Source organism: Streptopelia decaocto (genome assembly GCF_964273445.1).
Source record: "Streptopelia decaocto genome assembly, chromosome: 5".
In the NCBI taxonomy this organism is placed as follows: Eukaryota; Metazoa; Chordata; class Aves; order Columbiformes; family Columbidae; genus Streptopelia; species Streptopelia decaocto.
Genome location: NC_138659.1, coordinates 55,483,345 through 55,507,946, shown reverse-complemented (window position 1 = coordinate 55,507,946; position 24,602 = coordinate 55,483,345). Strand labels below are relative to the sequence as shown.

General features: G+C 35.1%; 1 protein-coding gene across 6 annotated transcripts in view; it reads left to right on the top strand.

The window, feature by feature from the left end:
* The window catches only part of EXOC6 (exocyst complex component 6), a 93,935-nt gene that overhangs the window by 37,550 nt on the left and 31,783 nt on the right, over positions 1-24,602 (top strand). For 3 of the 6 annotated variants that reach the window (XM_082052944.1, XM_082052943.1, XM_082052946.1), the window contains exons 12-20: positions 19-90; positions 758-855; positions 2,018-2,123; positions 5,613-5,722; positions 6,790-6,901; positions 8,505-8,639; positions 13,658-13,837; positions 16,938-16,967; positions 22,769-22,910. In XM_082052944.1, the coding sequence (XP_081909070.1) occupies positions 19-90; positions 758-855; positions 2,018-2,123; positions 5,613-5,722; positions 6,790-6,901; positions 8,505-8,639; positions 13,658-13,837; positions 16,938-16,967; positions 22,769-22,910 (985 nt within the window). The remainder of the gene's footprint in view (positions 1-18; positions 91-757; positions 856-2,017; positions 2,124-5,612; positions 5,723-6,789; positions 6,902-8,504; positions 8,640-13,657; positions 13,838-16,937; positions 16,968-22,768; positions 22,911-24,602) is intronic. The other 3 variants (XM_082052947.1, XM_082052945.1, XM_082052948.1) reach the window with 1 other exon arrangement.

Here is a 24,602-nt window from a genome sequence, read left to right as displayed (position 1 = left end):
AGAATTTCTCAATTTCAGTCATATTGCAGTGATCCTGACCTTGTTCTGGAACTGAAGAATCTTATCGTAGTATTTGCTGATACTTTGCAGGTATGTATTGTAGCTGGTAGTAGTAGTTTAACTGAATTTCCCAGAGTCAATTTTTTCCTCTAGGTAAGTGCAATGCTTTGGATTTCCCTGATGTCATATATATGAATCAAGAACAAAACTACAGAGTAATATTTTTAAAATATATTTATTTCTCACCTTGGTTCCTCTTTTTCAGTATTACCAACTTAATTATGCATTCTGGGATATCCAGCTAGCATCCACTTATTCATATCTATGCAAAATTAATGTTAGCTTTGTAATTTGTATGTGTTTTTGTCTTTTGTAAATGCTTTATTTCTGATCTTAAGAAGAACAGCATTCCAGTTATCATTAGCTCTCTAGCTGAAAGACCAAATGAACATCATAGGCAAGTATTCTTGCAATGTTTAACAGACTGATAAAAAAGATTAGTTGTATGCATAAATAGCAAGTTAAAATGCTACATAGAAATAGGACAAATTTCTGCCCAAAAACCAAAAGCATAGTATTAAGTATTGGGTAAAAATTTGATATATAATCTTCTAAGTGCAGTGGTGTGTTTAGAGTACAATAATTTTTTTTATAGATGTGACAAGATTCAAAAAGTCTTGTCTCAGAGTCCTGAAGTGTTGTGATAGGAATTGAGTGTGTTCTTGAATTACCCACTCTTTTCATTTTTATGCCTTAGGGTTATGGTTTTCCTGTGAATCGACTATTTGATCTTTTATTTGAGATTAGAGACCAGTACAATGAAACACTTCTTAAAAAGTGGTCTGGATTGTTCAGGTTAGTATTTCAAAATAATTATATTTGTATTGTATCTGGTTTTTATTCTTGAAGGTTGTTTTTTTTTTTTTTAATAGAGTTGTAATTTTGGAATAATTGATTAACACAATCTGTATCTGAATTTCAGATTGGGTAGCACTAAGGCATTCATCACATGTAACTAATATTCAGGGGAAGAGCCATTGAGGACAACTTCTGTAGTTAATGGAGAGAAGGAAGGTCTCCAAAGAGACATTATTCAATAAACATGCAGGAGAGAGATGCCTGTTTTTTTTTCATTAGGAACCTAATTGCTCTAGGCAATTGCAGTAGGGCATTACATTCCTAATTTGGGTTATCTTAATGTTTACAGTTAGCTGATCTGTGTATCTCCCTGACAGACTACTGACATTGCCAGTGCATCTTCATGTTTTTTTAATGTAGGTTGGTTTCTACCTATTCCTTGGAATAATTTGAGTGTGTAGATTGTAATCCCAGGAACAGGGCAGCTTGGGATAGTACTCCAAAGCCTGTTTGCAGCTGGAGCATGATAGCTAAATGTGCAGGCATTGTTTACCATAAAAAAAGTTACACTGTATTATGGAAAACCTTAAAAATAAGTTGACCAGTTAAGTCTAGTGTCTGAGGTTCTAATACTCTCTGGACTCCTACTATGGTCAACGGAGTAGTAGAGAAGTCCAGAAGGCACTTAAATAAAGCTGTAGCCACGTGCCTAGTTGAAGTTCTCAGAGAACTCCATTGACTACATATAGCTGTGGTACCTCAGGGAAACACTGAATATTTGCTTCAGTGCAGGCAAAGTGTAGGCTACCATAATTCATGTGGTAATTAACAAGTATCTCATTATGGTTTACTCCGGAGTAGACTAGTTCAGCTAAAGTTCCTTTGATGTATTATGTTTTGAGTCATACATATTAAAATGCTTTCAGCTATTTGTTCTCTGTGATTAGAAAGGGTATAAGTAGTTGGCATATACTTTCAAATTAGTCTAAAAATAGTTTGGATGTCTGAAATTGTAATGGTTGTAGCTCATAACTTTTTGAAGCTGCACACGCAAGTGTGGTAGTAAAATTCATATTCATGTACATGTTTTCACACTGGAAAATACTGTAAATAAATTACATGTACTAATTATTTTTCACTTTACTGACTAATTTGCCAGGGATATTTTTGAAGCAGACAACTACAGCCCTATTCCTGTAGGAAACGAAGAGGAATACAAAACAGTTATAAGCAAATTTCCTTTTCAAGATCCTGAATTTGATAAGGTAAGGAGAAGTTTTATGTAATTAAAGTTTGCCGAAATCCAGTTAAGGACAGTTGATACAGTCATGATTTTTATAATTAAAAAGTAATTAAAATTTGAAAAGCTAGGTAGATTAAGAGGCTAAATTACCACCTTTGTGTGTAATTATCCAGTCATAAATAAATGTGAAAATTAAAGCTTTAGTCATCTGCACTAATGTTTGAGTGAATAATGAAACCCATTATTTTGTAAACAAATTAATAATACACTTTAATCGATACAGTCTTTATGTAATTATAATACAGTCTGCCTTTAATTAATTAACTTAAATTTTGTTGCAACTCATGTGGTTTAGTAACTCGCAGTGTATTATATGCTGTAGTAGTGCAAAAATACGTGTAAAACACAGATCTGTTAGAAACAGCAACTTTTGTATTTCATTTTTAAAATTAGTTATTTGTGTTTGAGCACGTGTGGTAAAATAAATGTGAAGGGACTGTAAATAATTCTGCCATACTAACATTCCAATAGGCTAATCTTTAATATCCTTAGCCATTCTTTCACTACAAACACCTTTCACAGAAAGGTCATTAATATGTTCTGCTGTTCAAATACGGTTTTGGTAATACCAGTGAAGAAATAACAGGCCCATGATGGAATCTGTAGAGGTGAACTGAATCTAAGAACCACATGACAGTAGGAGTACCCGCTGTGGAGGGAAGCAGGTTTATACATGATCTGTCACTACAGATATCTGCAAAAATAAAAAGATACTCTAATTCTGTGATTCAGCAGGGATTTACCAGGCAAATGTAACAGCTGCTGTTAATACAGTATTGCAGTGACAATGAAAACCAAAGGTGGGTTTTATGCTGATTTTTAAATAAGACTCCAGAGTGCTTGCTGGGTGCTTTCCTACATCCAATTCATTTACTTAGCATTATAATACTAAAATGAGATAAAGAGAATGGAAATCTCTTGCAGCATTGGAAGTATAGCACACCCTGGATACAATTTAGCATGACATATTTTACTAATAAGTTGCAGAGATTTTTAACTTGCACTAAATAATTTTATCTGCTAGCATCACTCTCTGTCTGATTGAATTGGCATGTGTGTGTGGACATTACTTGTGTAGGCATGTGTAGTTACACATATGTATGTTTAATGCAAAGCTTTGGCTCTAATTTCACCAGAAGGAAAATGTGTTCTCTGTACCCAACAATTTTCATTTTGGTTTATGACACAGAGAGGGATTTCTATTTCATAGTGAGCAACAGTTTTTGTATATATTTTATGGGCAGAATCTCACTGATTCTTAGTTTTTGGACTGGTGAGTTTGAGAGTAAAGCTGGGAATCAGGTTGGATTCTGTTCCCAACTCTGTCATTGACCAGCTGTGTGGTGCTGGTAGGTCATTTCACATCTCTCTGTTCCTGTTAATTAATCTGTAAAATTGAGCTAACTTCTTTTACATATCTCTGATTAGAGCTTTGAAATCTGTATGTAAAGCAGAAGGATGTCATTAGAAATAAGGCAGTCTGAGCTATTTTTCTTAGGTCCTGGCAATTTTTGAAATAGTTCAATTGACTTAAACCAAATTTAGCAAAGAGGCAGGTCTCCCAAAGGTAACTGAGGTCTTCAAAGTTTTGTCAACTAGGCTGTGGGGTAGAGGAGAAAGACTCATTAAGTGTATCTGCTGAAAGAAAGACTGCAGTGTTACCTTATGTGGTATTTGATAGCAGGGAATCCACATGGAGGGGAAACTTTATAAATGCTCCCAAATCACTTCTATTGGTTGCTGTTTATAATCTCATCGAGTTCCCTTCTCTGTTCTTGCCTTGGTCTGTAAGGCACTAGGAGATCCTATTGGGTGGGTTAATTTAAATTTTTTTTTTTTTTGAAAGAACAGATGTGTAAGTTCAGGTTAGTCACCAAAGGAGCCTGTAAGAGAGGAAGAGACACCCCAGAGGCCTAACTTCATTTGATACATCTCTGATCAAGGGAAATTTCACCTTTGAAAATGTCCAATTCTCTCCATTTAGTATAAAAATATATGAATGTGAGTGTTTCATTTTTAACTGTAGATTAGGATGAATCACCCTCACATTTTACAGGTAAGTTTATCATAGAAGTCGCAGCACATTATGCAGAATGATGACCAGAACCTACTAGATCTTTAATATAGCAAATCCAGTCTGACTGGACAAAATAGTCTCGTCTGCACTCTGGTGTTTAGATTGAATGTGCAAAACCATCATGGTTTGATTATATCATCTTTCTGTATTCAGAAGTGAAACAGTTGGTTTACATCTCTGTTGTTTTGTGTTGTTTTTATCTTGCTGCCTACTCCAATAAGCAGACAAGCAGTGTTGTGTCTTCCTGTACTGGCCAGACACGGTAGAGGATAAAGAATTGCATCTCTTAGACCATTGAATATCTGAAGGTTGAGACTCAAGCCCTGCTGACAAGCTATTGTAATGATCTGAAATAGTTGTATGTAATAGCACTTGTAATTGCTTAAATCAGATGAACATATATTTGAAGTAAATTTTATTGTTAAAGAAGTGTTTGCTGGCCCTGTTCAATGACATGAAAGTCTGGCACTTACACCACATAATTGTCACACTACCTGATGTTAAATAAAGAAGTATGATTAGGAGAACGTCAAGTTAATCTGTTTTGTCTTGTTTTTTTAATACACGAATGTTAAGCTGCTGTTGATTAATGCTTTTTTTAAAGGAAATTGAATTCTTCAGGGATGATACCAGTTGTTAATTATTTTTCTCATGCACCAGTCATGGATTAAACAGAAAATCTGTTGTTTGGCAGATTTCAAAAATCACGTATTCAATGTGGAAAAATCTATTTGGTCTGTGTAGATTTATTTGAGTGTATTTCTTTTTGTCCTCCCAAACACAACACTGGTTTAAAAACTGAAGTAAGAAGGATGATTTTATTCTTACAGACTACTAATATTTCCCACATGTTAATTCAGATTGTTGAAATTAATTCCAACTGCTTTGGTGTTGTGAGACGTTGAGAGAAGTAAATACATGATAGTAAATGTACATGCCTAAACATGCTCAGGATGTTTGAAAATCCCAGATGTACTGAATATGTCACACCCTTTTTTTTCTTTTACTGCTGTCTTTGGCAAAAAAAATTTGCATTTTTTAACTTCTCATCCCACTTAGATCTATCTTGTTCATCCTGATTAGAAGTGGCTTGAGACCTGTTACTGTGTTTGTAAATTGCTTTCTACAGAGGGATCTTAGATTACATAAATTCTCCAAATTTTATTGGAACTTAAATAAGTGATAAAGTTCTATTTTGCTTATAAGCTATTGAAAGACATGTATAAGTCAGCCAAATGCATACCACTGTATGTGATGAAAACCAGAAAAGCTTAAGACAGATGGAAGTATTGATAACATTAAGTGGCTTTCTAATTGTTGCATTTAATACCGAGTGTTTCAAGTGTATGATAGTGTTATTTTTTCTTTTCACAGCAATCCTTTCCAAAAAAGCTTCCAATGTCTCAATCAGTGCCTCAGATTTATATCCAGGTTAAGGAATTTATTTATGCAAGCCTTAAGTTTTCAGAGTCACTTCACCGCAGGTAAGCTTAAAGTATCAGGAATGTGACTATAAGGTAGCCTATAACTTCCAGGTGACCTAAGAATATGTATTAAATTGACAATATATTTTCTTGTGTACTTGCTAGCTGTGCTTGTTTCATAGTTTACATACATAACCATAATTTACACACATAATTCTTTATATTTATTCTATGATTCCCAGTGAAATACCATATATTTCGTATGTGTGTATATATATTCTATACAAGATGTGTATTGCATAGGAGGTAGCTTGGTGAAGGGGAAGGTAGTTTGGCATGTTAAGCAGTTTAAAACACTGCTGGGTTTTTTTAACCGGTATTGACTGGTTTGAATATAGATTTTATTTATTTAACAAAGCATGAAAGATTTGGAAAATGTATTTTGGTACTGACCATTTTAGAAATAATCGTGTAGCATCCCTGATTAGTTGAAACGATCTTTCCCTTCTCCGTCCTCTGAGTTTCCTTAACAATGATTTCTCCTGCAAATGTGCTGCCTGCATGCTCATTCCCTCTTCCATCCCACCTTTTTCTGATGGAAAACATCACAGTTCTTCCATTTCATTTCCTCTTGTGGCCTACAAAAGCTTGGTTGTAATTACAGAAAATAAGAATCATAGATCTGAAATTTGGAAGGTATTCCTGGCTGGTCACCCACTTCTGCACTGTTAGAGATGTAAATGACTCGCTTTCACACATTCTTAATTGATACTGTTTATAATTTACACGTACTAATGAGCACATGTTGACCTCGTCAGTAACTCATTAAAACCCACAAATTACTCTTTCCAAACTGCTGTGTCAATAAGCATGTCTGAAATCTAAAAATAACAGGTTTTGCTTCAGTGTTGAAAGTCAGTTAACAGATAATTTACTAAATGAAAGAGGTGTTCTGTGTGTTAGAACATGGAACACTTGTAGCAACCAGAAATTAAATGCACATTCTTAATTGCAGTTCTTAACATGGTAAGTTCCCTTTGCAGGGAAAAAATAAAAATATTAAATATTAAGTGTTACTGTTGAAGTATTGTCATGTACAGCATAGTTATAAAAATATTTATTTTCAGCTCAACAGAAATAGATGATATGCTCAGAAAAGCTACAAATTTGCTGCTTACAAGAACGCTAAGTTGTTGTTTACAGAACCTAATTAAAAAACCTCATATAGGTTTAACAGAGGTAAGTTTTAAAACATATACTCAAAACTGTGTTTTTTAGGACAATTAGTGCTAAAACTATTCTTGTAAATGTAGATTTATGTAATAAAAACAAGTAGTGCTTTCTTTAAGATTGAAAAATTGAAGTGGTGCAAGATGAAGCATAAAAAAACATCAATATTTGTTATATAAATAATACAATGCAGTGTTGGGTCTAGTTGGAAGCGTGTTTACACAGTGACACCTTTTGAGGGAGAGATGACAATGTGAGAGTTCTGTCTCCTGTGTGATAAACACAGATTTGCAAGAAATAAGCTGAAGACTCCTATTTCTTTGGTTGCATACAGAGCGTGGTTCCTGTGTTCTGCCTCTGTCTAGCAATTAGTAGCACATTGTTGAGGTTTTTTACTTCCCATTAAAAACAAACAAAAAAAAAAAAAAAAAGGAAAAAAAAAGTCAGGGAAGGGAGAGAAAATCTCTCACACATGAACTGTGGAAAATTTCAGAGTAAACTTACCAGATCAAGAAATCTAAAATTTCAAGTTCACACTAACACATGAAACTTTTTCTATAGTAATTGAAATTAAAATATTTTAGTAGGTTTGTGCATGTTGTTTCTTCATCAGGACTCTTGGTATAGTTTGTTTATTGGAAAGGAGGAGACGCAATGAGACAGCGAGTCAGTCTGAACATTCAGTGCAGGGACAGGCAGTGTTGGCAGACAGCGGATACTGACTGAAACATGCTGAGAAGGACTTAGGCCGTTGCTGGTAGAGTAGTGTTGTGTCATATTGAACGTGGTTTTTAAACTGCAAGAACCTCTTGTATAGATGAAATCAAGAAGATGATGATGATGAGGAAAGAGGTCTATAAATCATATATTGCCATGTTAGTAAGATAAGCCATACAATTTTTCTGGGGTGCAGTTTTCTATGTTCTCTAAATTGGTACAGACTTATATTCAAGGATATGAAAATAAACTCACTGGTATTTTTTAGAGCTATTTCATTGTCAAGTCATTAAGTTTTATGAGAAAAAATGTTAAAAAGAGAACACTTACTTTACCAAGCATTACATTCGTGTTCACTAAAGGAATGTTCAGTGAGAATTAAGATACAGTATACTGATACTTCAGTTACTACACATTATGTACATTGTCTTATTTGTGAACTGAATTGAAATGTGGGTCCTGCTTATAAAAACATGTCGTGTACAAGCAGATTGTTACCATTGTTGGGGGAGGAAGGAGTTGGTAACTTCATTTTAAAACTTCCTTAGCTTCAGAATGCACCATTCTGCAGACTAAATTTGATTATTTTTTTAATTGCAATAATTTTTTAAAATTTATTTTTATGGTACAAATCAGTGATTTGCTTTTGATGATATATTTTCCTTCATTTTCCCTTTTTAAATTCCAAAAACGGCATCATTTGTATGTAAACTGTAGTATTATTCCTTGGTGGCATTTGAAAGCAAACTTGAAAACTAACAGGTAATAGGTGGTAACCTTAAATACTGTAATTAATTTATAGTAGCATTGTTGCTGAAAAAAGTAACCATTTACAAAATCAAATGACAATGGGTGATACAAAAAGGATTTTTACAAGAATTTTTGTCTTCTATAGCTTGTTCAAATCATCATAAACACAACACACCTGGAGCAAGCCTGTAAATACCTTGAAGATTTTATATCCAACATTACAAATATTTCTCAAGTGACTGTTCACACTGCAAGACTTTATGGACTTTCTACATTTAAGGTATGTGTGTCATCCATTACATGATTAATTCTGAAAAGTTGTTTTAAAATCTGTGTAAGTGAAGCATTTTAAAACAAAAGGGGGTAAGGACTCCAAAACAACACCAAACTGTTAAGAATTCATTTGTAACACTCAGAAGATGAGCATTCAGGTTTATGTTTTTGATACGATCTGAAATGTCAGTAAGTGAGAAGCATTAATATTCTCTTTCAGATGCATCTTTTATTAAGTTACAAAATGACAAGCTAAGCGTAGCTGCAACAGAAGGTTTCAATAGATGAAGCTCCAATTTGTTTAATATATCTCCTTTATGAATGGAATCAAGCAAAACAGCCCATTTAATCTAAAATGTTTGTATTATTTATTTGCTTTTATTGTACAATAGAAATATTTTGTTGTATATTTTCAAATTCTGTAACTTGGTAATATAAAAGCAGTATTAAGAATGTGCTACAAAGCATAAATTATTCAATTATCTTTTTAGAATTCATATCCTATTTACATGTCCTTTAAATTTCTTTACACAATAATACTCGTTAAAATGATCAGTGGGAACTTGACTGTTTTCATAAATGCCATACATTTATGGCAACTGCTTATCTGCACAAACTGTATTTTCTCTGCCATTTTTCAGAAATGGCAGAAGTATTTAAGCTTAATCTCAAAAAATTGAAGTAAATCACTGAAGATGCATACTCAGTGTAAACAATTGTAATTTCAACAGTTGTAAGCCAAGTATAAAATAATGCTAAAATAAAATGTGTTGTAGTTTTCTTTCCGTATATGGCTCCTCATCTCATTAGTAGGTGAAGTTCTCCTATTTGCTCTTGCATTTGTCTATATAAAAATTTTAAAGGATTTTGGAAAGAGGAAACTAAAGCAAAAGGCCCAAGTGACTTGTATAGTCGTGTCTGATGGCTTTGGCAAAGCAAACCCCATACCCTCAGCTCAGAAGTCCCTCTCCACAATATTACTCAAAAGGCCTTAGTCCTTTTTCAGTTGTAAGGCAGACACGTGTTTTTTATGAGAAATCTGCACATAAAAATTAAATTACTGAAGACAACTTACACACATAATCTCAGGTAACTCAAGATGACTGAGATTTATCCCTAAGATAAATTAGTCAAAATTCTGATCCTTGCTCAGGCTGTTTTATGTCATAATGACTGTAGTAAGCTCTAAAACAAGATCCCAACAGCTGGACTAGCTAAGCTGAGCACAAAGATGGTTTGGTCTCGGGCGAGAAACCCTCCTGTGCTGTGCACTGTAGATGCTTAGAGATCCTTCATGCCCTGGTGGTATTTGAGTGCCAGGTACTTATTTCAAGCACCAGATGGTTGTGTACATTGAAGAACCAAGATTTGGTATTCATATACATAAAATGTGGCAGATATTATTTTGTTGACTGAGTCTGGTCGTGTAGCTTTTTTGATTTAGAACAGAAGCAAATGTGTGTGCTTCTGGGGTGGTTTGGTGTTTTCTTTGTGAAGAAAACATTCTCACAGAAGAATAATCTTGTATATGTTACCTTGTGCTGTTAATTCAGCCAGTGCATTACTGCTGTAGTCACGAGGGGCTTCTATACAGAAAATTTTGAAAGAGAAACAAAACAACAAGTCTTCAGGGATTCCAGAGCAGCTGCAACTTGAACTTTAGGTGTTTGGGGATTTTTCAGTGTGCACTGAAACAAAGGAGGGTGATTTCTTGTATTTATGGGATAAAGAGGACTAATCCTATTGAGAGTAGTCCCGTTTTCAGTACTTATTTTTTTTCTCTTGATATGTAGTCTATCCTATTATAATCTCCCCTTTGGCATAGATGTTAAAAGGTGGGTGAGGTGGAATAAGACATCATCATTGCAAGATGATTTATATTTCCATTTGATTGCCAACAGTTTTCCCATTAACTGTCATCTTTTTTGCTGAGGATTTAATGAATAAGGCAAGACAGAAATGTTCTGGCCTCGCAACTGTGGTTAGATTACCTCTGCCCTACCGGTAGTTTTACTGATTTTGCCCTGTCCTTGAGATCTGGGCTACCTAGTGTGCTTGGTATGTACCAATAGTGCATGTGTGTCTTTGAATTTGCATATCTATAGATATTTTCATGTATGACCAATCCATAATCTTTTTAACATTCAAATAAAACACTTAAAGCAGCCGTAGTCTTTGATTTCCTTAAGAGGTAAGATGTTCTTTATCCTCAAATTTAATTTAATAAATGCAGTTGAAAGTTTGCATTACGTTTCGTGCTGATTGCTAATGCTGTAAGTTATATTTAACTATCCTGTAAACTCTCTAAGTTCCATTGGAGGGAATCACCAACTATTACATCTGTGTTTAGTGAGTTTAGTGTCTATGCACTTTGGAAAAATACAGCATGAACACTGGCAGACATGTAAGAATTGTTTAAAAGTTTTTCTCCTGTCTCTTTCCATGGAGAACTTGTTAGCAGAACATTCTCCACTTATAGCAGATAAATCTTTTCTCATTAATCCCTCTTTTTTTTCCTCTCTGTTTTAATGAAAGTCTGCTTGCTGTTCCCCAACTGGGCCCTCACAGAGTTTGGTATGCTCTGCTGTTATTAAATTAATGTCCTGGTGGCAAATCATGTCACCTCCATTCTTTCTGAGTGGTCAAAAATCTCCTTTTATTAGCAGCATTGATCACATTTGTATTCCGTGAGATGATCTTAAAAGTACATTTACACTGTGTTTTTTTAACAGAAGCCTTCAGACTCATTTCATGGCTACTATTTTAGAGAGTTGTTTGTATATAAGATATATACATATACTGATTTTAAGATGTTCTTCAAACACTCCATTGTTTCACAGGGGAGGAAATAAAAAAACAAACGCAGACTTTTTTCATTTTATCATATTGAAAAAGTGTGTATTTCAATATTTATAGCCGTGTTTTCCAGCTTTGGGTGACTATGGCTTTCCTTTGTTTAAGTCAGCAGTCTCCCTAAGCATAAATAAATGTATTTGCAGATCTAGTTGACAGAAGTTTTTGAGCCCAGGGTCCCAGCACTAAGCTGTGTGATCACTGATGAAGAGCCAGATACACAGCGTCAAATCCTGTGCAGGGCTTCAGGACAGCCTCTGAGAAAGAAGCCATTTAATGAAACTGCATCATTTGCCCTTTTCACTTTTATAATGGGGGAGAATCTGGTGAGCTTTCAAAAGGTTTTTTTGATGCAATTCTGTCACCATGTTAAAAGAAGAGATGGAGTTAATTCACCTGCTTCTAGGAGTCATCCCAAATCTGAATGCTGCTAACTCACTCTGGACTTGCATGTGGGATTCACAGTGCTGCTTCTCAGAAGTAACTTCTGGGTTGGAAATCGAATTGCTCGGCTGTTCACAACTATCTCAAGGAACAGAGCAACACTCCTTGCTTAAAGTACCGGCAGCGTGCTGCTCCAGTTGTAGCCCAATAACCAAAGCAACATAAAAGGTAGCCTAAAACAACCTTCCAGAAACAAAACCTTGAAGGACTAGTCTTGTCATTGCCAGTTACCAGAAGCACTTACCTGGTGAAGATGATACATCCGCTCCATAAAGGATTTAGTTTTTAAACATACAAAAACAAAAAAACAGGCCATCACACTAAACCTAAGCAGATGTATTTGCAAGTCTTGTCATGATAGATTGTTGAAACTGAAGTCTCATTGGTAATTAAAAACTTTAAATGGAGACTTGACTTCAATTGAGTCTTTTATAGTCACAGCCATCTACAAAATTTTGGATGTCAGCATCTTATTTTATTTAACATGTTAACAGGTTGCCATATTCTTGTGTGTTGTATTGGGAGAGCTGTTTGGTGGAGGCTTTTACAAGTTGATTGGGCAGTAAAAATACTATTTTGGGGGAAATGTGCTTTGCTATTTCTACCTGCCAGGGCCGCATGCTTTCTTGCTTCCTCCTGGAGTGCCTCACGGCCTGAGGCCTGGTTGAAGACTGAGTTTGATGTGCTCTGTGTGATGCTGCCTTTAAGCTCAGATAATGTCTTTTTTTTTGTTTTTACTTCTTGCCTTTACTATTTACACCTTTCCTGAAGGGCAATGTTTTTGGACCGCTTTCTTCCAGAGGAAGCTAGTGATGGGAATTTAATCCACTTTTATGTTGTTCCAATGTATCCAGCCTACTTTTACTCTCTCAAAAACTTCAGCAGCTGACCAGTTCCCTTGAAAATCAAATCTCTTACTTGAATTATTGCTCAGAATCGGTGAAGAAAGTTTCATGTTGAGCCCAAATTAGAACATAGAATTTATCAAATAACTTTAAACTCCAGGCTGGTAAAAGCATGCCTTGCCAGGAGGAGACACCATATCAACCATCTGTACATAGCTCTAATTGAATCTGTGTGGATGTTCCTTAAACAAATAAGGCAGATAGATCTGCAGCGTAAACTCACTTCACATAAATTCTAGACTTTACCTCTTTACTGTTCCGAAAAGTGGAATCCAGAGGGTGGCAGGATGGGGTGGGAGGAAGTAGGGGTGTGCTCTGAGCCGCAGTGCGTGATGATTAGATATTTAGAGGAGGATAGAAAATGATGAGTGTTCTTCAGATGTGCAGCTTTAACACATTATATAAAAGTCATAAGATTGCTGGACCTCTAGCCATAACAGATAAAATAATTAGGTTCTTTTAGTATTTTATATGTAAAAGAGGGCAAATAAAATTTGTGTCAGGGTTCATAAATTTGTAAGGCTGAATTAAAGGTTGTTGTGAAGAGAGTAAAGCAATTGCTTTGTTGCCAAATTCAAATTAATTTCATTTTTGTCTGAGAACTTAGATTATTCTGTTGGCTTATTCTGTTATAAACACTCTTACAGTGTGCATTATGGGAGTATTTTAAAAAACACAGTGTCAGACTTATTGTAAGACAGATTAAAGTAAAATATTTTTTGAATCTAAGAAAAACACAAGACTTTGGTTTCATTAATTAATATAATTTTATCTGCATTCTAATAATATTTTAGAATTCTGACAATTGCACTTTTTTTTTCAGGATGCAAGGCATGCTGCAGAAGGAGAAATATACACAAAACTCAACCAAAAAATAGATGAATTTATTCAGATTGCTGATTATGATTGGACAATGTCTGAATCGGATGGAAGGGCCAGTGGATACTTAATGGACCTTATTAACTTTTTAAGAAGCACGTTTCAAGTCTTTACTCATTTACCTGTAAGTCTTCAAAATTAAGTTTAATTTCAAACTATTGGAGCATTATTTTATTTTAAAATACTAAGATTTTGAAGATAGATGTGATAGATGTGATTTTTGAATTGTGCACATGCTGACAGAAGTATTTTTTAAATTTTTTTTTAGTTCAGATATATTTTCAGAGGTGTTTCAGTATGTTGAAGATGCTTACCCATGGTAATACTTAGAATTACTTTCAAATACTTCAGTAATATTGTTAACAGCAGCTAATTTACAAATAGTGTAAGTACTCATGCAGTTTTCTAGAGCATCAGATGGCCTTTTTAATTAGCCATATTGGTTCTGTGTACATATGCACATATATATTGATTTCAACAATGCAGAATTGGTGCAAATCCTGCATTTGTGCATGAGATTATGGATGTCTTGGATTCTCCAAGGTTGTTTTTAGCTAGATAGTTTTGATCATAAAAAGTAATTTGATTGTAGTTAATTGAGCTTTACTGAAATTAATCCTTGTTCATATTCAAATATATCCTGTGTAACTTTGTCCCGTGTAAAAGAGTACTGTTAACCTGTTTTATGCACTAATTATTACATTCTTTTGTCTGATTTCCCCTTGCTTTAATACAAAAAAGACTATATCTAGTTTGATCTATCATCTTAATAGTTTATGGCTCTATAAGTCTGGAGTAACTTCAATACATCTTTCAAGCTACATCTGCTTTTCATCAGCTTGTCCTTGGTTGCTGCTGTCACGCTGATGTCTCAGTGCTTTACCCATATGCAGTGCCTATGAAGAATAAGTCCTCAGTGCAAAGAATGTTTTGAGACCCTGGTCTAGAAGTAGAGGATAATTTCTTTACATGCACCGCAAGGTGTTGAAGTTGCTGGCATAGGGGGTTTAGCTGGTCTTCCAGATCACATGTGAAGAGGCTGTCATTCTTAAGTCTTTTTTTTTTTCTGAGTCAAAGACTTAACCCACTCAAAATGTATCATGGAATATTGATGAGAACGTGACGTGTGAGGCATGTGCTCTGTGCCACATCAGTTGAGCAATTTTTGATAAAGAATAGGAAGTTTGTGAATTAGTTAAATTCATTGTAATTTAACATACAAAACAGTGTGAGCAAATGGCACTGCTCTTCAGTGACCATATGCGTATAGTTGGGAGATATGCAGCTTCTAGTGAAGGATGTACAGAAGTCTGTCATGAATGTATGTTGTGATGTAATTCTTTGGAAATGAGCCACAGACAGAATGAAGTAGTATGTTAAGAGGGGTGGAAAGAAGAAACTGTGTTAAGACTTGAAAAGTGTGAAAGGAATAGAAATACGCACCTTGGGGCACAAGTCAACCCTTGGAGAAAGCTATTTCCTATGAAGAGGTTAATCGGTAATTTCAAACTCTTTTCAGGTAACAGGCAGGATGTAGAACCACATGGACAACTAGTTTGGTCTGGCAAGAGAGTTTTTGTAATTTTTTGCTTACCCTGTGTACTACTCGCTATTGTGGTTTGGCCAATTGTAGAAATATACAGTCCTAAGAATGTTGTTGCGCATGAGCTGTGGAAGTTGTAAGAAAATGTGTACACCATCCATTATGGTGATTCTGGTTAGATTTGTAATACTAAGCTGTTTTCGTTAAGAGAAAATTTATAGCAAATGCATTTTCAAAGATAAGCCCAGAACTACGTTCTGTAAGTCATTAAAATAGTCAGTCCTTTGGAGTGCTAAACTACACTAGATTCTCATATGTGCCATGGTTAAGATTTGGAATAATTTTAGTGTTCATTAATGGATTATTCCATTAATGTCACAGTGTAATTTCTGTAATAATTTTTGTATAGCTGTCAGAAACATTCTGTTGCTCAAAATAGTTTCTCAGAACATTTTTTGTAATTAAAAATCAAAGAACCAAAGCCCTAGCCACCAGCCGTAATTTTTGTAAGAAGTAGTGCAGGACAAGCAGAGAAATGTCTTCCTCCCTTAGTGTGCCCGACCACGTTAGAGGGGCTTGTGCCAGGACTGGGGGCATTAGTTGGCCACACTAGTTCTCTGTAGGCTCATTCAAGGGTTGCTGGCTTTCTCTTTGATATTGTTTCGAACTCTGATCTTCTTGTAGAGTTGCTACGATACGTTCATTAATGATTTTTTGTTGCGGTCATTTGGTTCCTGTCATTAGAGCCTTGTTTTATTTCAGCTGTATGTGTGAGCTGTGTAATGCACCGGGATGTGTCTGCTTTCATACTTCCATGTGGGGATATACTGAAGTATTTCTGTAGCAATGTAGATGTAACTTTAAAAAATACATTTTATGTTAAATATCCATTTTATGCAATTTGTATTATTTTTATTGGAACATTAGAGATCTAAATCTAGTAGACCATGATCTCAGTTTTACTGAACCTGCATATTTCGTGGCACAACTTAGTTGGGGTCTGGTATCTCCATCTAATCACTGGAGACACCTTGCATCTCTGAAGCTTTTTTTTTCCTCCTAAGTTTTACATCTTAGTTTTCTCCTTTGTGCATGTGCACTATACTTAGGAAACAGTTTGGGAAAATAAAATATCTTCATTCCACCCTCCAGTTATGTTACCATTAGATTTATGTTAAAATGTATTAATGGGTCATGTTACATTTAGATTCTTACTGTCCTGAGCAATTCTAAGTCTTGCTTGTAAAATGTATGTTAATGTTACGTTAATGTTTACCAAGGCAGTAAACATGGCATTTATTTTTTAACCTAAATATTTTGGAATTTATCATTTCTTATAATGAAAACTTCCTGGAAAAGCATATCAACAAATACTTTGTCATTTGAAGTTTGCTATTTTGATGTTTTGGCATATAGTTCCTAATTACAAAAAACACATTATTGCTGAATTAGTATTATTTAGATTATAATCTCCTTGTTATGCCTCAACAAAATACTATATAAGTTCACAGGCTTAAAAGAAATAATTTAAGGAATTAAGCAGCTGTAATTGTTCTTTTTGGAAGCTTTTCCTTACCTTTTATTGCTACCAATTTTTTATTCTTTTTTTTTTTTTTTTTTGGATGTTGACAGTACATCTTAATTTTTTTTGTTTTGATTGCCTTACTGGTTTCCTTCTCAGAATAACAACAATGACCATGCAGCTATGTCGGTAAGTAAATGCAAGATGAAGAAAAGCATGTGAACTGCAAAACTATGAACTGCCTGCAGGCTTATTGCTTCAATTTTTAATCGTTTAATAAAAAGACCCTTCTGTTTCCCTGATGACTTGCTGCGTACTTTGTGTAGTTGCATGCAGGGATCAGGTTAATTACTAACATTGGGCTTTCGTACACTGGGACAGCAGGAGCCCTAAAAACCTTGGAGAAGGTTGGTGGGGTGTGCCTTGCATCCCAAATGAGAGAATTTAGAGGAGTCTATGAGACCTTTTGGAAGAGAGGTCAGGTATCAAAATGCGGCTATGAGACATGCATACAGAATAAGGCTAGACTGATAAAACAGAATGAAGAGTCAGGGCTGTGTCTGCCTGGCGTCAAGGGAATGTGTGCGCTCAAATTTATTTTTTTTTAAGAAGGTGATGGATTGCATTGAAGAATTCTTCCAAGCCCTGATTATTTTCAGATCATCAATTTTTGTATAAGGAGTTTATTTTGATTTGGCATAAGCATTTTCATTATAATGAAAGTGTTGAAATTAATATTAATCTGTTAAGAGTGGCTTCCGAATACCACATTTCTGAACTTACTTTACTGATTTTCTCTAATAACTCTAGTGTAGTTGAATCTTGTTGCTGTACACTGCGTAAGTGAACAAGTATACACTGTGCTGTCCACTGTTTAACTGAATGAATGCCCAAGGCACTTTGAGTACACAGTGTGGGAATAACCCCATTCATTGCTACAATCCGGAAAGCAGTTGGCTGAGTAGTAGCTCTCTGGGTCTGGAGAGAGGATCTAGCAGTGGGCTTCCAAGTTGTTGGGAGCCTGGAGCACATGAGTTACAAACGGAAGTTTAGGGAGGTGCATTATTTAATCTGATAAAGAGAAGGCTGGGGGGAGACCTAATGGCAGCCTACAAGCTCTTGAAGGAAAGATACAAAGGTGATGGTGCCAAACTCTTCTTGATAGGACTGGCAAATTCACGGATGGCTGTGGTCACAGGTAGAAGCTTGGAAGAGGAAGCTTTGACATTAGGGAAAAAGTCTGCATGAGCAGAGCAGTGCCGTGTGGGAGGAGGTTACTCAGTGAGGCTGTGCAGTTCCCATCCTCAGCTGATTTGAAGGCTCCGTCAGGAAAAGGAACAATAGATTTGAACTAGTGTTGGCAACAGTTCTGCTCCAGGAGGCTGGACTAGATGACATTGGTGGTTCATTCCAATGGACGTTTCTGTGATTTGAATACTAAGGCTTATGTTGAACTATCAAGCTATTAAGTGTAATGAGTACTAGAGATACTTAATACTTTGTGTGGAAATATTTCCCGTTAATGTTGAATGGGTGTCAGTGTGATGGTTGTGTCGTGACCAAGCACTACCAGAATTTCAGTGATGCAGAGCACAGAGGCTGCGTTGCTTTTGGGGGGTTATAATTTGTGATTCACCCAGCTTTTAATGTTTCTGTTTTCTAAAGTCACAAGAGTTTAGTCTTCTGAGATTATTGCTGTTCTCATATTCTTTTACATCCCATTTAAAGTTTGTGTAGCAGTTTATAGTGCCACTAGATACTTCGAGTGAATGAGCAAATTAAAATTTTGTTGTACAGCCACTAGTCTCATTAAATCAATTGGGTGATCAAATTTATTATTAAGGACCTGCATTTTTTTGTTTTTGTTTTGAAAAGCTAAAGAAAAATCAAACCTTTTCTTTTCAGATTATTTAATTTGAAATTATAGAGGGTGTGTATACAAGCATTTTTCATCTAAGTTTAGAATTACCTGAAGTTTTATTCTAGAAATGTGTTTTGTCAGTACAGTCAGTATAGGACAAGTCTTCAGAAAAGTGACTATTGAAAAGTAACAGTTACAAATTACTTTCAAGTGGATATTTTTTATTATTTTTCAGTAGAATTCAGCGCAGAGACTGGAAGTAAAATTGAGTCTTAAAAATTGTATTAGTGTTTTTTAATATACTTGGGTTTTGTCAGTAGTTCAAAAGTTGGATTTTAGTCCTGATATTAAGTCATGCCATGCTTTGGTTATTATGATTGATAAAATCTGTATGCTTAGTTTATTTGCATTTGCAGAAAGTTTTTCATTATGTCATTTCATATTGTTAAATTAATTTTTCAGCTTCTTAGATGTAACGGATAAGTTTTGTTATTTCCTTTCATGCTGAGGATGGCAGTTTGTGGTGTTTTGTTGTTTCTGTGATTGGCAGCAAAAGCCTCATTTCAGAGCTTGGAGTAAGGGTGAAGGGGTGGTGGTTTTCTGCAGCTATATTCAAAAACTGTCAATCAACAGCCTCCACAGGCTACTTAGAGAATGGATTTTCTTACCCGTTTCTCCAAATGCTGCCTCATGCTGTCTTTGATTGGCACAGCCTGGCAGGGAGGATGGATGAATCTGTCACTGGCGGGTTAATTGCGTTACTGGTCTCAGCCTGACATCAGGTCTTTGACTCCTAAGTGGCTCAATACAAAACAAATTAGCAGATTGTAGTCATATTTCTCATTCTGTATGCTTTGACTTTGTTGAATGCAGTCCATAAATCATATTGACTGACACTATAGTGAATGATGAAAGCTGCTTTTGAGACAAGCGAGTGTGAGTCTTAGAAAGCAGCACGGCGAAGGTGCCGTGGAGGATGCATATGCCTGACTCTTTGGGAGTTTCCTAGGAGCCAAATGTCTCTTCGCTGCAATTGTTCTTAGGAGAAAAGCTTTTGGGTCCTATAAAAAAGGATTTAATATGTCAGCAGATTCTCTTTGCAAGCTCCTTTGAAATATAAGAAGTTTGTCTAAGGGTTTTCTCTTTTTACAAACTTGTATTTCAGAAAAACGTGAAGGCTGGCTGAAAAAACAGTTGCCTTTAACACTGTTAGCAGGTGGTTCTGCTTATAGAATAGAGTCCTTGTTTCGTAAACTTTACATTGGTTGCCTGGAATAATAGGTTTTGTAGGCAGCAGCAATTAGCATAGGCACGGGTGAGATAATGGTAGTATCTCCAAATGGGAGGCAACTGGAGCGAATGTGAGAAGCCTGCTGCATCTCTGCATGCTATTAAATATAGGTATTTAATTCCTAGATACAGTAACCACAGCAATCCCCCTTAAAAATAATCATAGTAATTAAAAAAACCCAAACTGACAAATAATAAACATTAAGAATGTTTTAAAACTAACTGAGCATTGTTTAATTCTGGAAAATAAATGTGTTATTGCTATGTTCACGAATCCTTGAATTTCCTCTTCAAAATGCACTATGAAAAAATGGCAAGGAATTGATAAATTGGTGGGTGGTGGAAATTTGGAGAGATATTTTTAACTAGATCTCATTTGTCAAGCACAAATTTGAATTTCATGTTTTTCTGGATATTCTACATACAACATATTTTGAACTGAGAAGAACTGAATTTTGAAGAGGAGAACAGTAATGTTCACATTTCTCTCAGTTAAAATTCAGCATTTTGATTCATATACAGTTTTGTTTTTTCTCTAGATTTAAGAAAATTGAGTGATTGTATTAAGTATAAACTGTGTATAGTAAACTTGTTGATATGTCAAGTGAACAATAAGCCTGTAGTTCAAGTTACATAGTTGGAAATAGTTCAGATGTTAGGATGTTTCCATTTTATGAAATTTTAAAGTAAGCATTAAATGTACATGTATTGATACTTATTTAAAGTCCAAGTGGCTTCTACCACGTCATTTCTGCATTGCAACCATTCTCTTGTGCTCCAGTACTATTGATATTTGCCAGATTTTAACAGTTAACTACAGATGCTTGTCAGAAAGATGAAATTCTGTGTTTTATTTAAAATAATGGAAGAGTACACATCGTTTGCATATAAAATAAATTGAATGTTAAAATTTTTCTTGACAACCTATTAATCTGGTTGAACTTTTATTACATTATAGTGGCAGCATAAATAGGACATGGAGCTGATTTGATGGGGCAGTACATTAAACAAAGATGCACTGGTTGTTCCATTAAATCAAAATGACATTTCCATTAAGTGTTTCAGACCTACTACACTGTAATTAAATGAACTGTGGCCCATTGATTCGCCTTCTCACCTCATTTTTTCACCCTTTTTTTTTCCTCTTCTTTTTTTCCATTCATATTGATATTGTTCCACTCGGGGAATAGAGCTGCATGTCTCCCAGGGTAATTACCATTGGGTTTGGGAGACTTTTAAGCATGCTGTTCTTGCATTGTTTCTTACATTCCTCGTTGTCAGTTCATCTATTTTGGTCAAAAACGTTATTTGCTTTTCTGAGATTTTCAGTTAAGAAACTGACATCTCATTTTAGATATAAAGCTCTTAACAGTTCAAGGTGTCCTAATGCTAAAGAGGTATTAGCAAAAGCCATTTAATGTTTCAGTGTGACATGAGGAGAGTGAACAATTTCCATTGTATTGTTGACATTTTAATTATGTTTTAACAAAGAACGGATTTTTCAATTACTAAATATTTAGGGCCCGATTTGCTTTTGTTACATGTATATATGGCAATTCAGTGATCCGAGCAAGTTGTTTTATTAAGGGCAAAATCTTGCTCTTCAGATGCTGGAGCAGAACTTTCCAAACTTTTTGGAACAATTAACTGCTGTCTATCCTTACCATTTTTCATTGCTTACATGAGTTTCTGTGAGTCAACAGTGAATTGATCAACCTGACTTTGCAGAAAGCAGCTGGGGAACCATTGCTTTAGAGAAATAGGTGTCATCACTTTACTGATGGTTATAAGTAAGGCGATAGTGGCATGTGCTCCAGTAGGTATATTATGTAATTGTTATTTCATTTGTGTAAACATGTTCATAGTTAAGTATGTTTCGATTTATATTGTAACATAGACATCATTTGAAAAGCGTGGTTTAAGTACATTAAACTACAGAGATTCATATAATTGCATTTCAAAGCCAAAATCACTCTGCTCTAAAAGATTGCAGTGCTATGAATAGCACGGTGCCATCTGATCGGGTATCTGGTCTTAATTGGTTTTCTTAATTCTAAGGTAGAATTTCCATATATTTCAATTTTTCTGTACTAAATTTTAAATAATTTACTAAATTAATGTCTGATGTTGTGCTTTCTTTTTTAGTCTCATGTATGGAAAATTATTTGTCTCAATTACATGTACGTTGTCAAGAAAAATGTTACTGTGATTGGAAAATCATTTCTATTTTGTACAGCAGAGGACTACATTTCATTTTGTCAGTAGTTGATTACTGACAGCACTGATTTATTAAGCACCTGTAAAGATGATTGATCAGCATGAATACTTTAAATAATTTTACAACAAGCATTGAGGTGGAATTCAAGCAACTGAAGTGCAAATAATTAGCACAAGCTGTTATGAGAAATGCCCCAATGAAAGCAATGGTTTTGGGTTATATAAAGTTTGGGGTTTTTTTATACTGACTGTTGTTAAAAATATTGTTAAAATATTTTTGTTATATTCTTGTTTTCATTCTGAGTTAAAAAAAAATCCACATATGCTTCAGCAACTTAGATTGTTATTATTTTGGAAATGTTACTGTATTTATGAAAACAGTTGGATTTCTGAAAGAAATATCAATAATTGCTTTAACATATATTTAATTTAGCCTCCTAATTGATTTAGTAGAAACAAAGCTAACGGGTCACACAAATAACAGCAAGCGTGATCTTTTTCCTTCTAATCTAAGTCCTGCATCATTAAGACTTTGAGTGTATATGAAAATCAAATCAAATAAGCAATTCTTTAGTGATGTACCGTTTGTTTCTATCTTAAAACCTGTTGCTCTTTCTACTAGGGAAAAGTGGCCCAGACAGCCTGCATGTCAGCCTGCCAGCATCTTTCAACATCCCTAATGCAGATGCTACTGGACAGTGAATTAAAACAAATAAGCATGGGAGCAATTCAGCAGTTTAATTTGGATGTGATACAATGTGAACGTAAGTAGAAGTTCCAGTATTCCTGTCTGTATCTTTCTTAACATTGCAATAAAGTTCTTTAATGTAAGCCGTATTGTTATCTTTTTCCATCACCTGCAAAATCTTTGTCTCTTAAACAGCACAGCTTCTTATAAAAGTATTTATGAGTAAGTAGGTTAGCATTTCTGGGAAATTTTTTAATGAAACTTTTCTTTTAACTCGGGCATGCAATTGAAACGTATATCTGTTGTTAGCCCTAATGGGATCATAATTGCTATATCCAGTAACAAATATTATAGTTTAGTACAAAATTGCCCAAAACCACTACATAAATGTTATGCTTTTATAGTTGGAGGGGAAAAAAAAGTCAAACGTCTGTGAAATGTTACTTTTCCCACTTGAATTTATTTATTGATAATGTGCTGTTACATGGGTTTCCTCCCTCCTAGAATTATTACTGCCTTACTCACTGTGCAGAATAATAGTACTAACTTAGTAAACGTCAGATGTTGTTTTATTCTCATTGTTCAAAGTATGACATCAGAATGATTTTACAGAATAAGTGGTTCAATCCAGCACTGAAGGCGGGATTAGTTTCCTCGTGTATTCCGTGGCGCTCAGCGCTGAGGGTGAGCCGCTCATCTGTGTGAAGGAAGTTACTTCTGTAACATTGTTATGGTATGAATAGGTTTTAGGTGTGGTGTTATAGCTCGTGACTGGGATACAGTGAAAAGGCGCACTAGGGGTTTTTTAATACATGTTTTTAGATTTTTATGCTCTGTTTTTTTCAAAGCATCTTTCCTCATATGTGTTTGAAGGAAAAGTCTCGATGATTTTGGTGATGGCTTAAAATGGGGCAGTTCTGCAAGTCACATCCTGAGGTTTTCAGTTTGGACATGTGAAAAAATTGATGACTACTCAGTTAGCAGCCACCTATGGGAAATGGGAAATTTGATTTCAAACAATTTGGTTAGCATCACAAAGGGTTCTGTTGGGAGTCCAGAGACAGGGTTAAGGGGCATTTTTGACATTTTAATCATATGCTTGTCTTTCTTTCTTTCTTTCTCCTGCCTTATTTGTTACATTCCAGCTAAACTCTGTAACAGATAGAACAGGAACCTTTCTGACAGTCCTTCATTATACAGCCTTCATGCCTTTCAGTGCATGGAATAAACTGATGGGGTAATCAGTGTCTGACTGAAAAAAAATATTTGTGATCATGACATTAAAGTTTGTCTCCTGATTGCCCAAGTTGGCTAAACAGATCATGGTTTGACTTTTTGTTAACTTTTGGTACACTCGGTGTTGCAAATTTAACAGTGTTCTTTTCAAGTAGGTGGGTAGGGATATGTGTATGTGCATTTGTTTAGTTTCTCAGATGTGAAAAAGATCCCAGTTGTAGAAACAGAAATTCCATAGTATTCGTAATACTGACACCATAATCATTCATCTAGACAAGCTGAATTGGTAAACCTACTGCACAATCATCTGAACAGTGAAGAAAGCTTGCCCACTACCATGTTGTTCTGTTTCTGTTATTTCAGATATCATCTGTGAACAACACAGTACTTCACTACTCTGTACATGTTAACCGATTCACTGTTTCACTCAGGGATTTCTAGCAGTACAGGGGAAAAATTGCATGCCTTGCAGGTGACTTTCACAGTGTGAACAGCATGTTCACAGGAAAGTAATGAGAAGTCCCAATGGGTC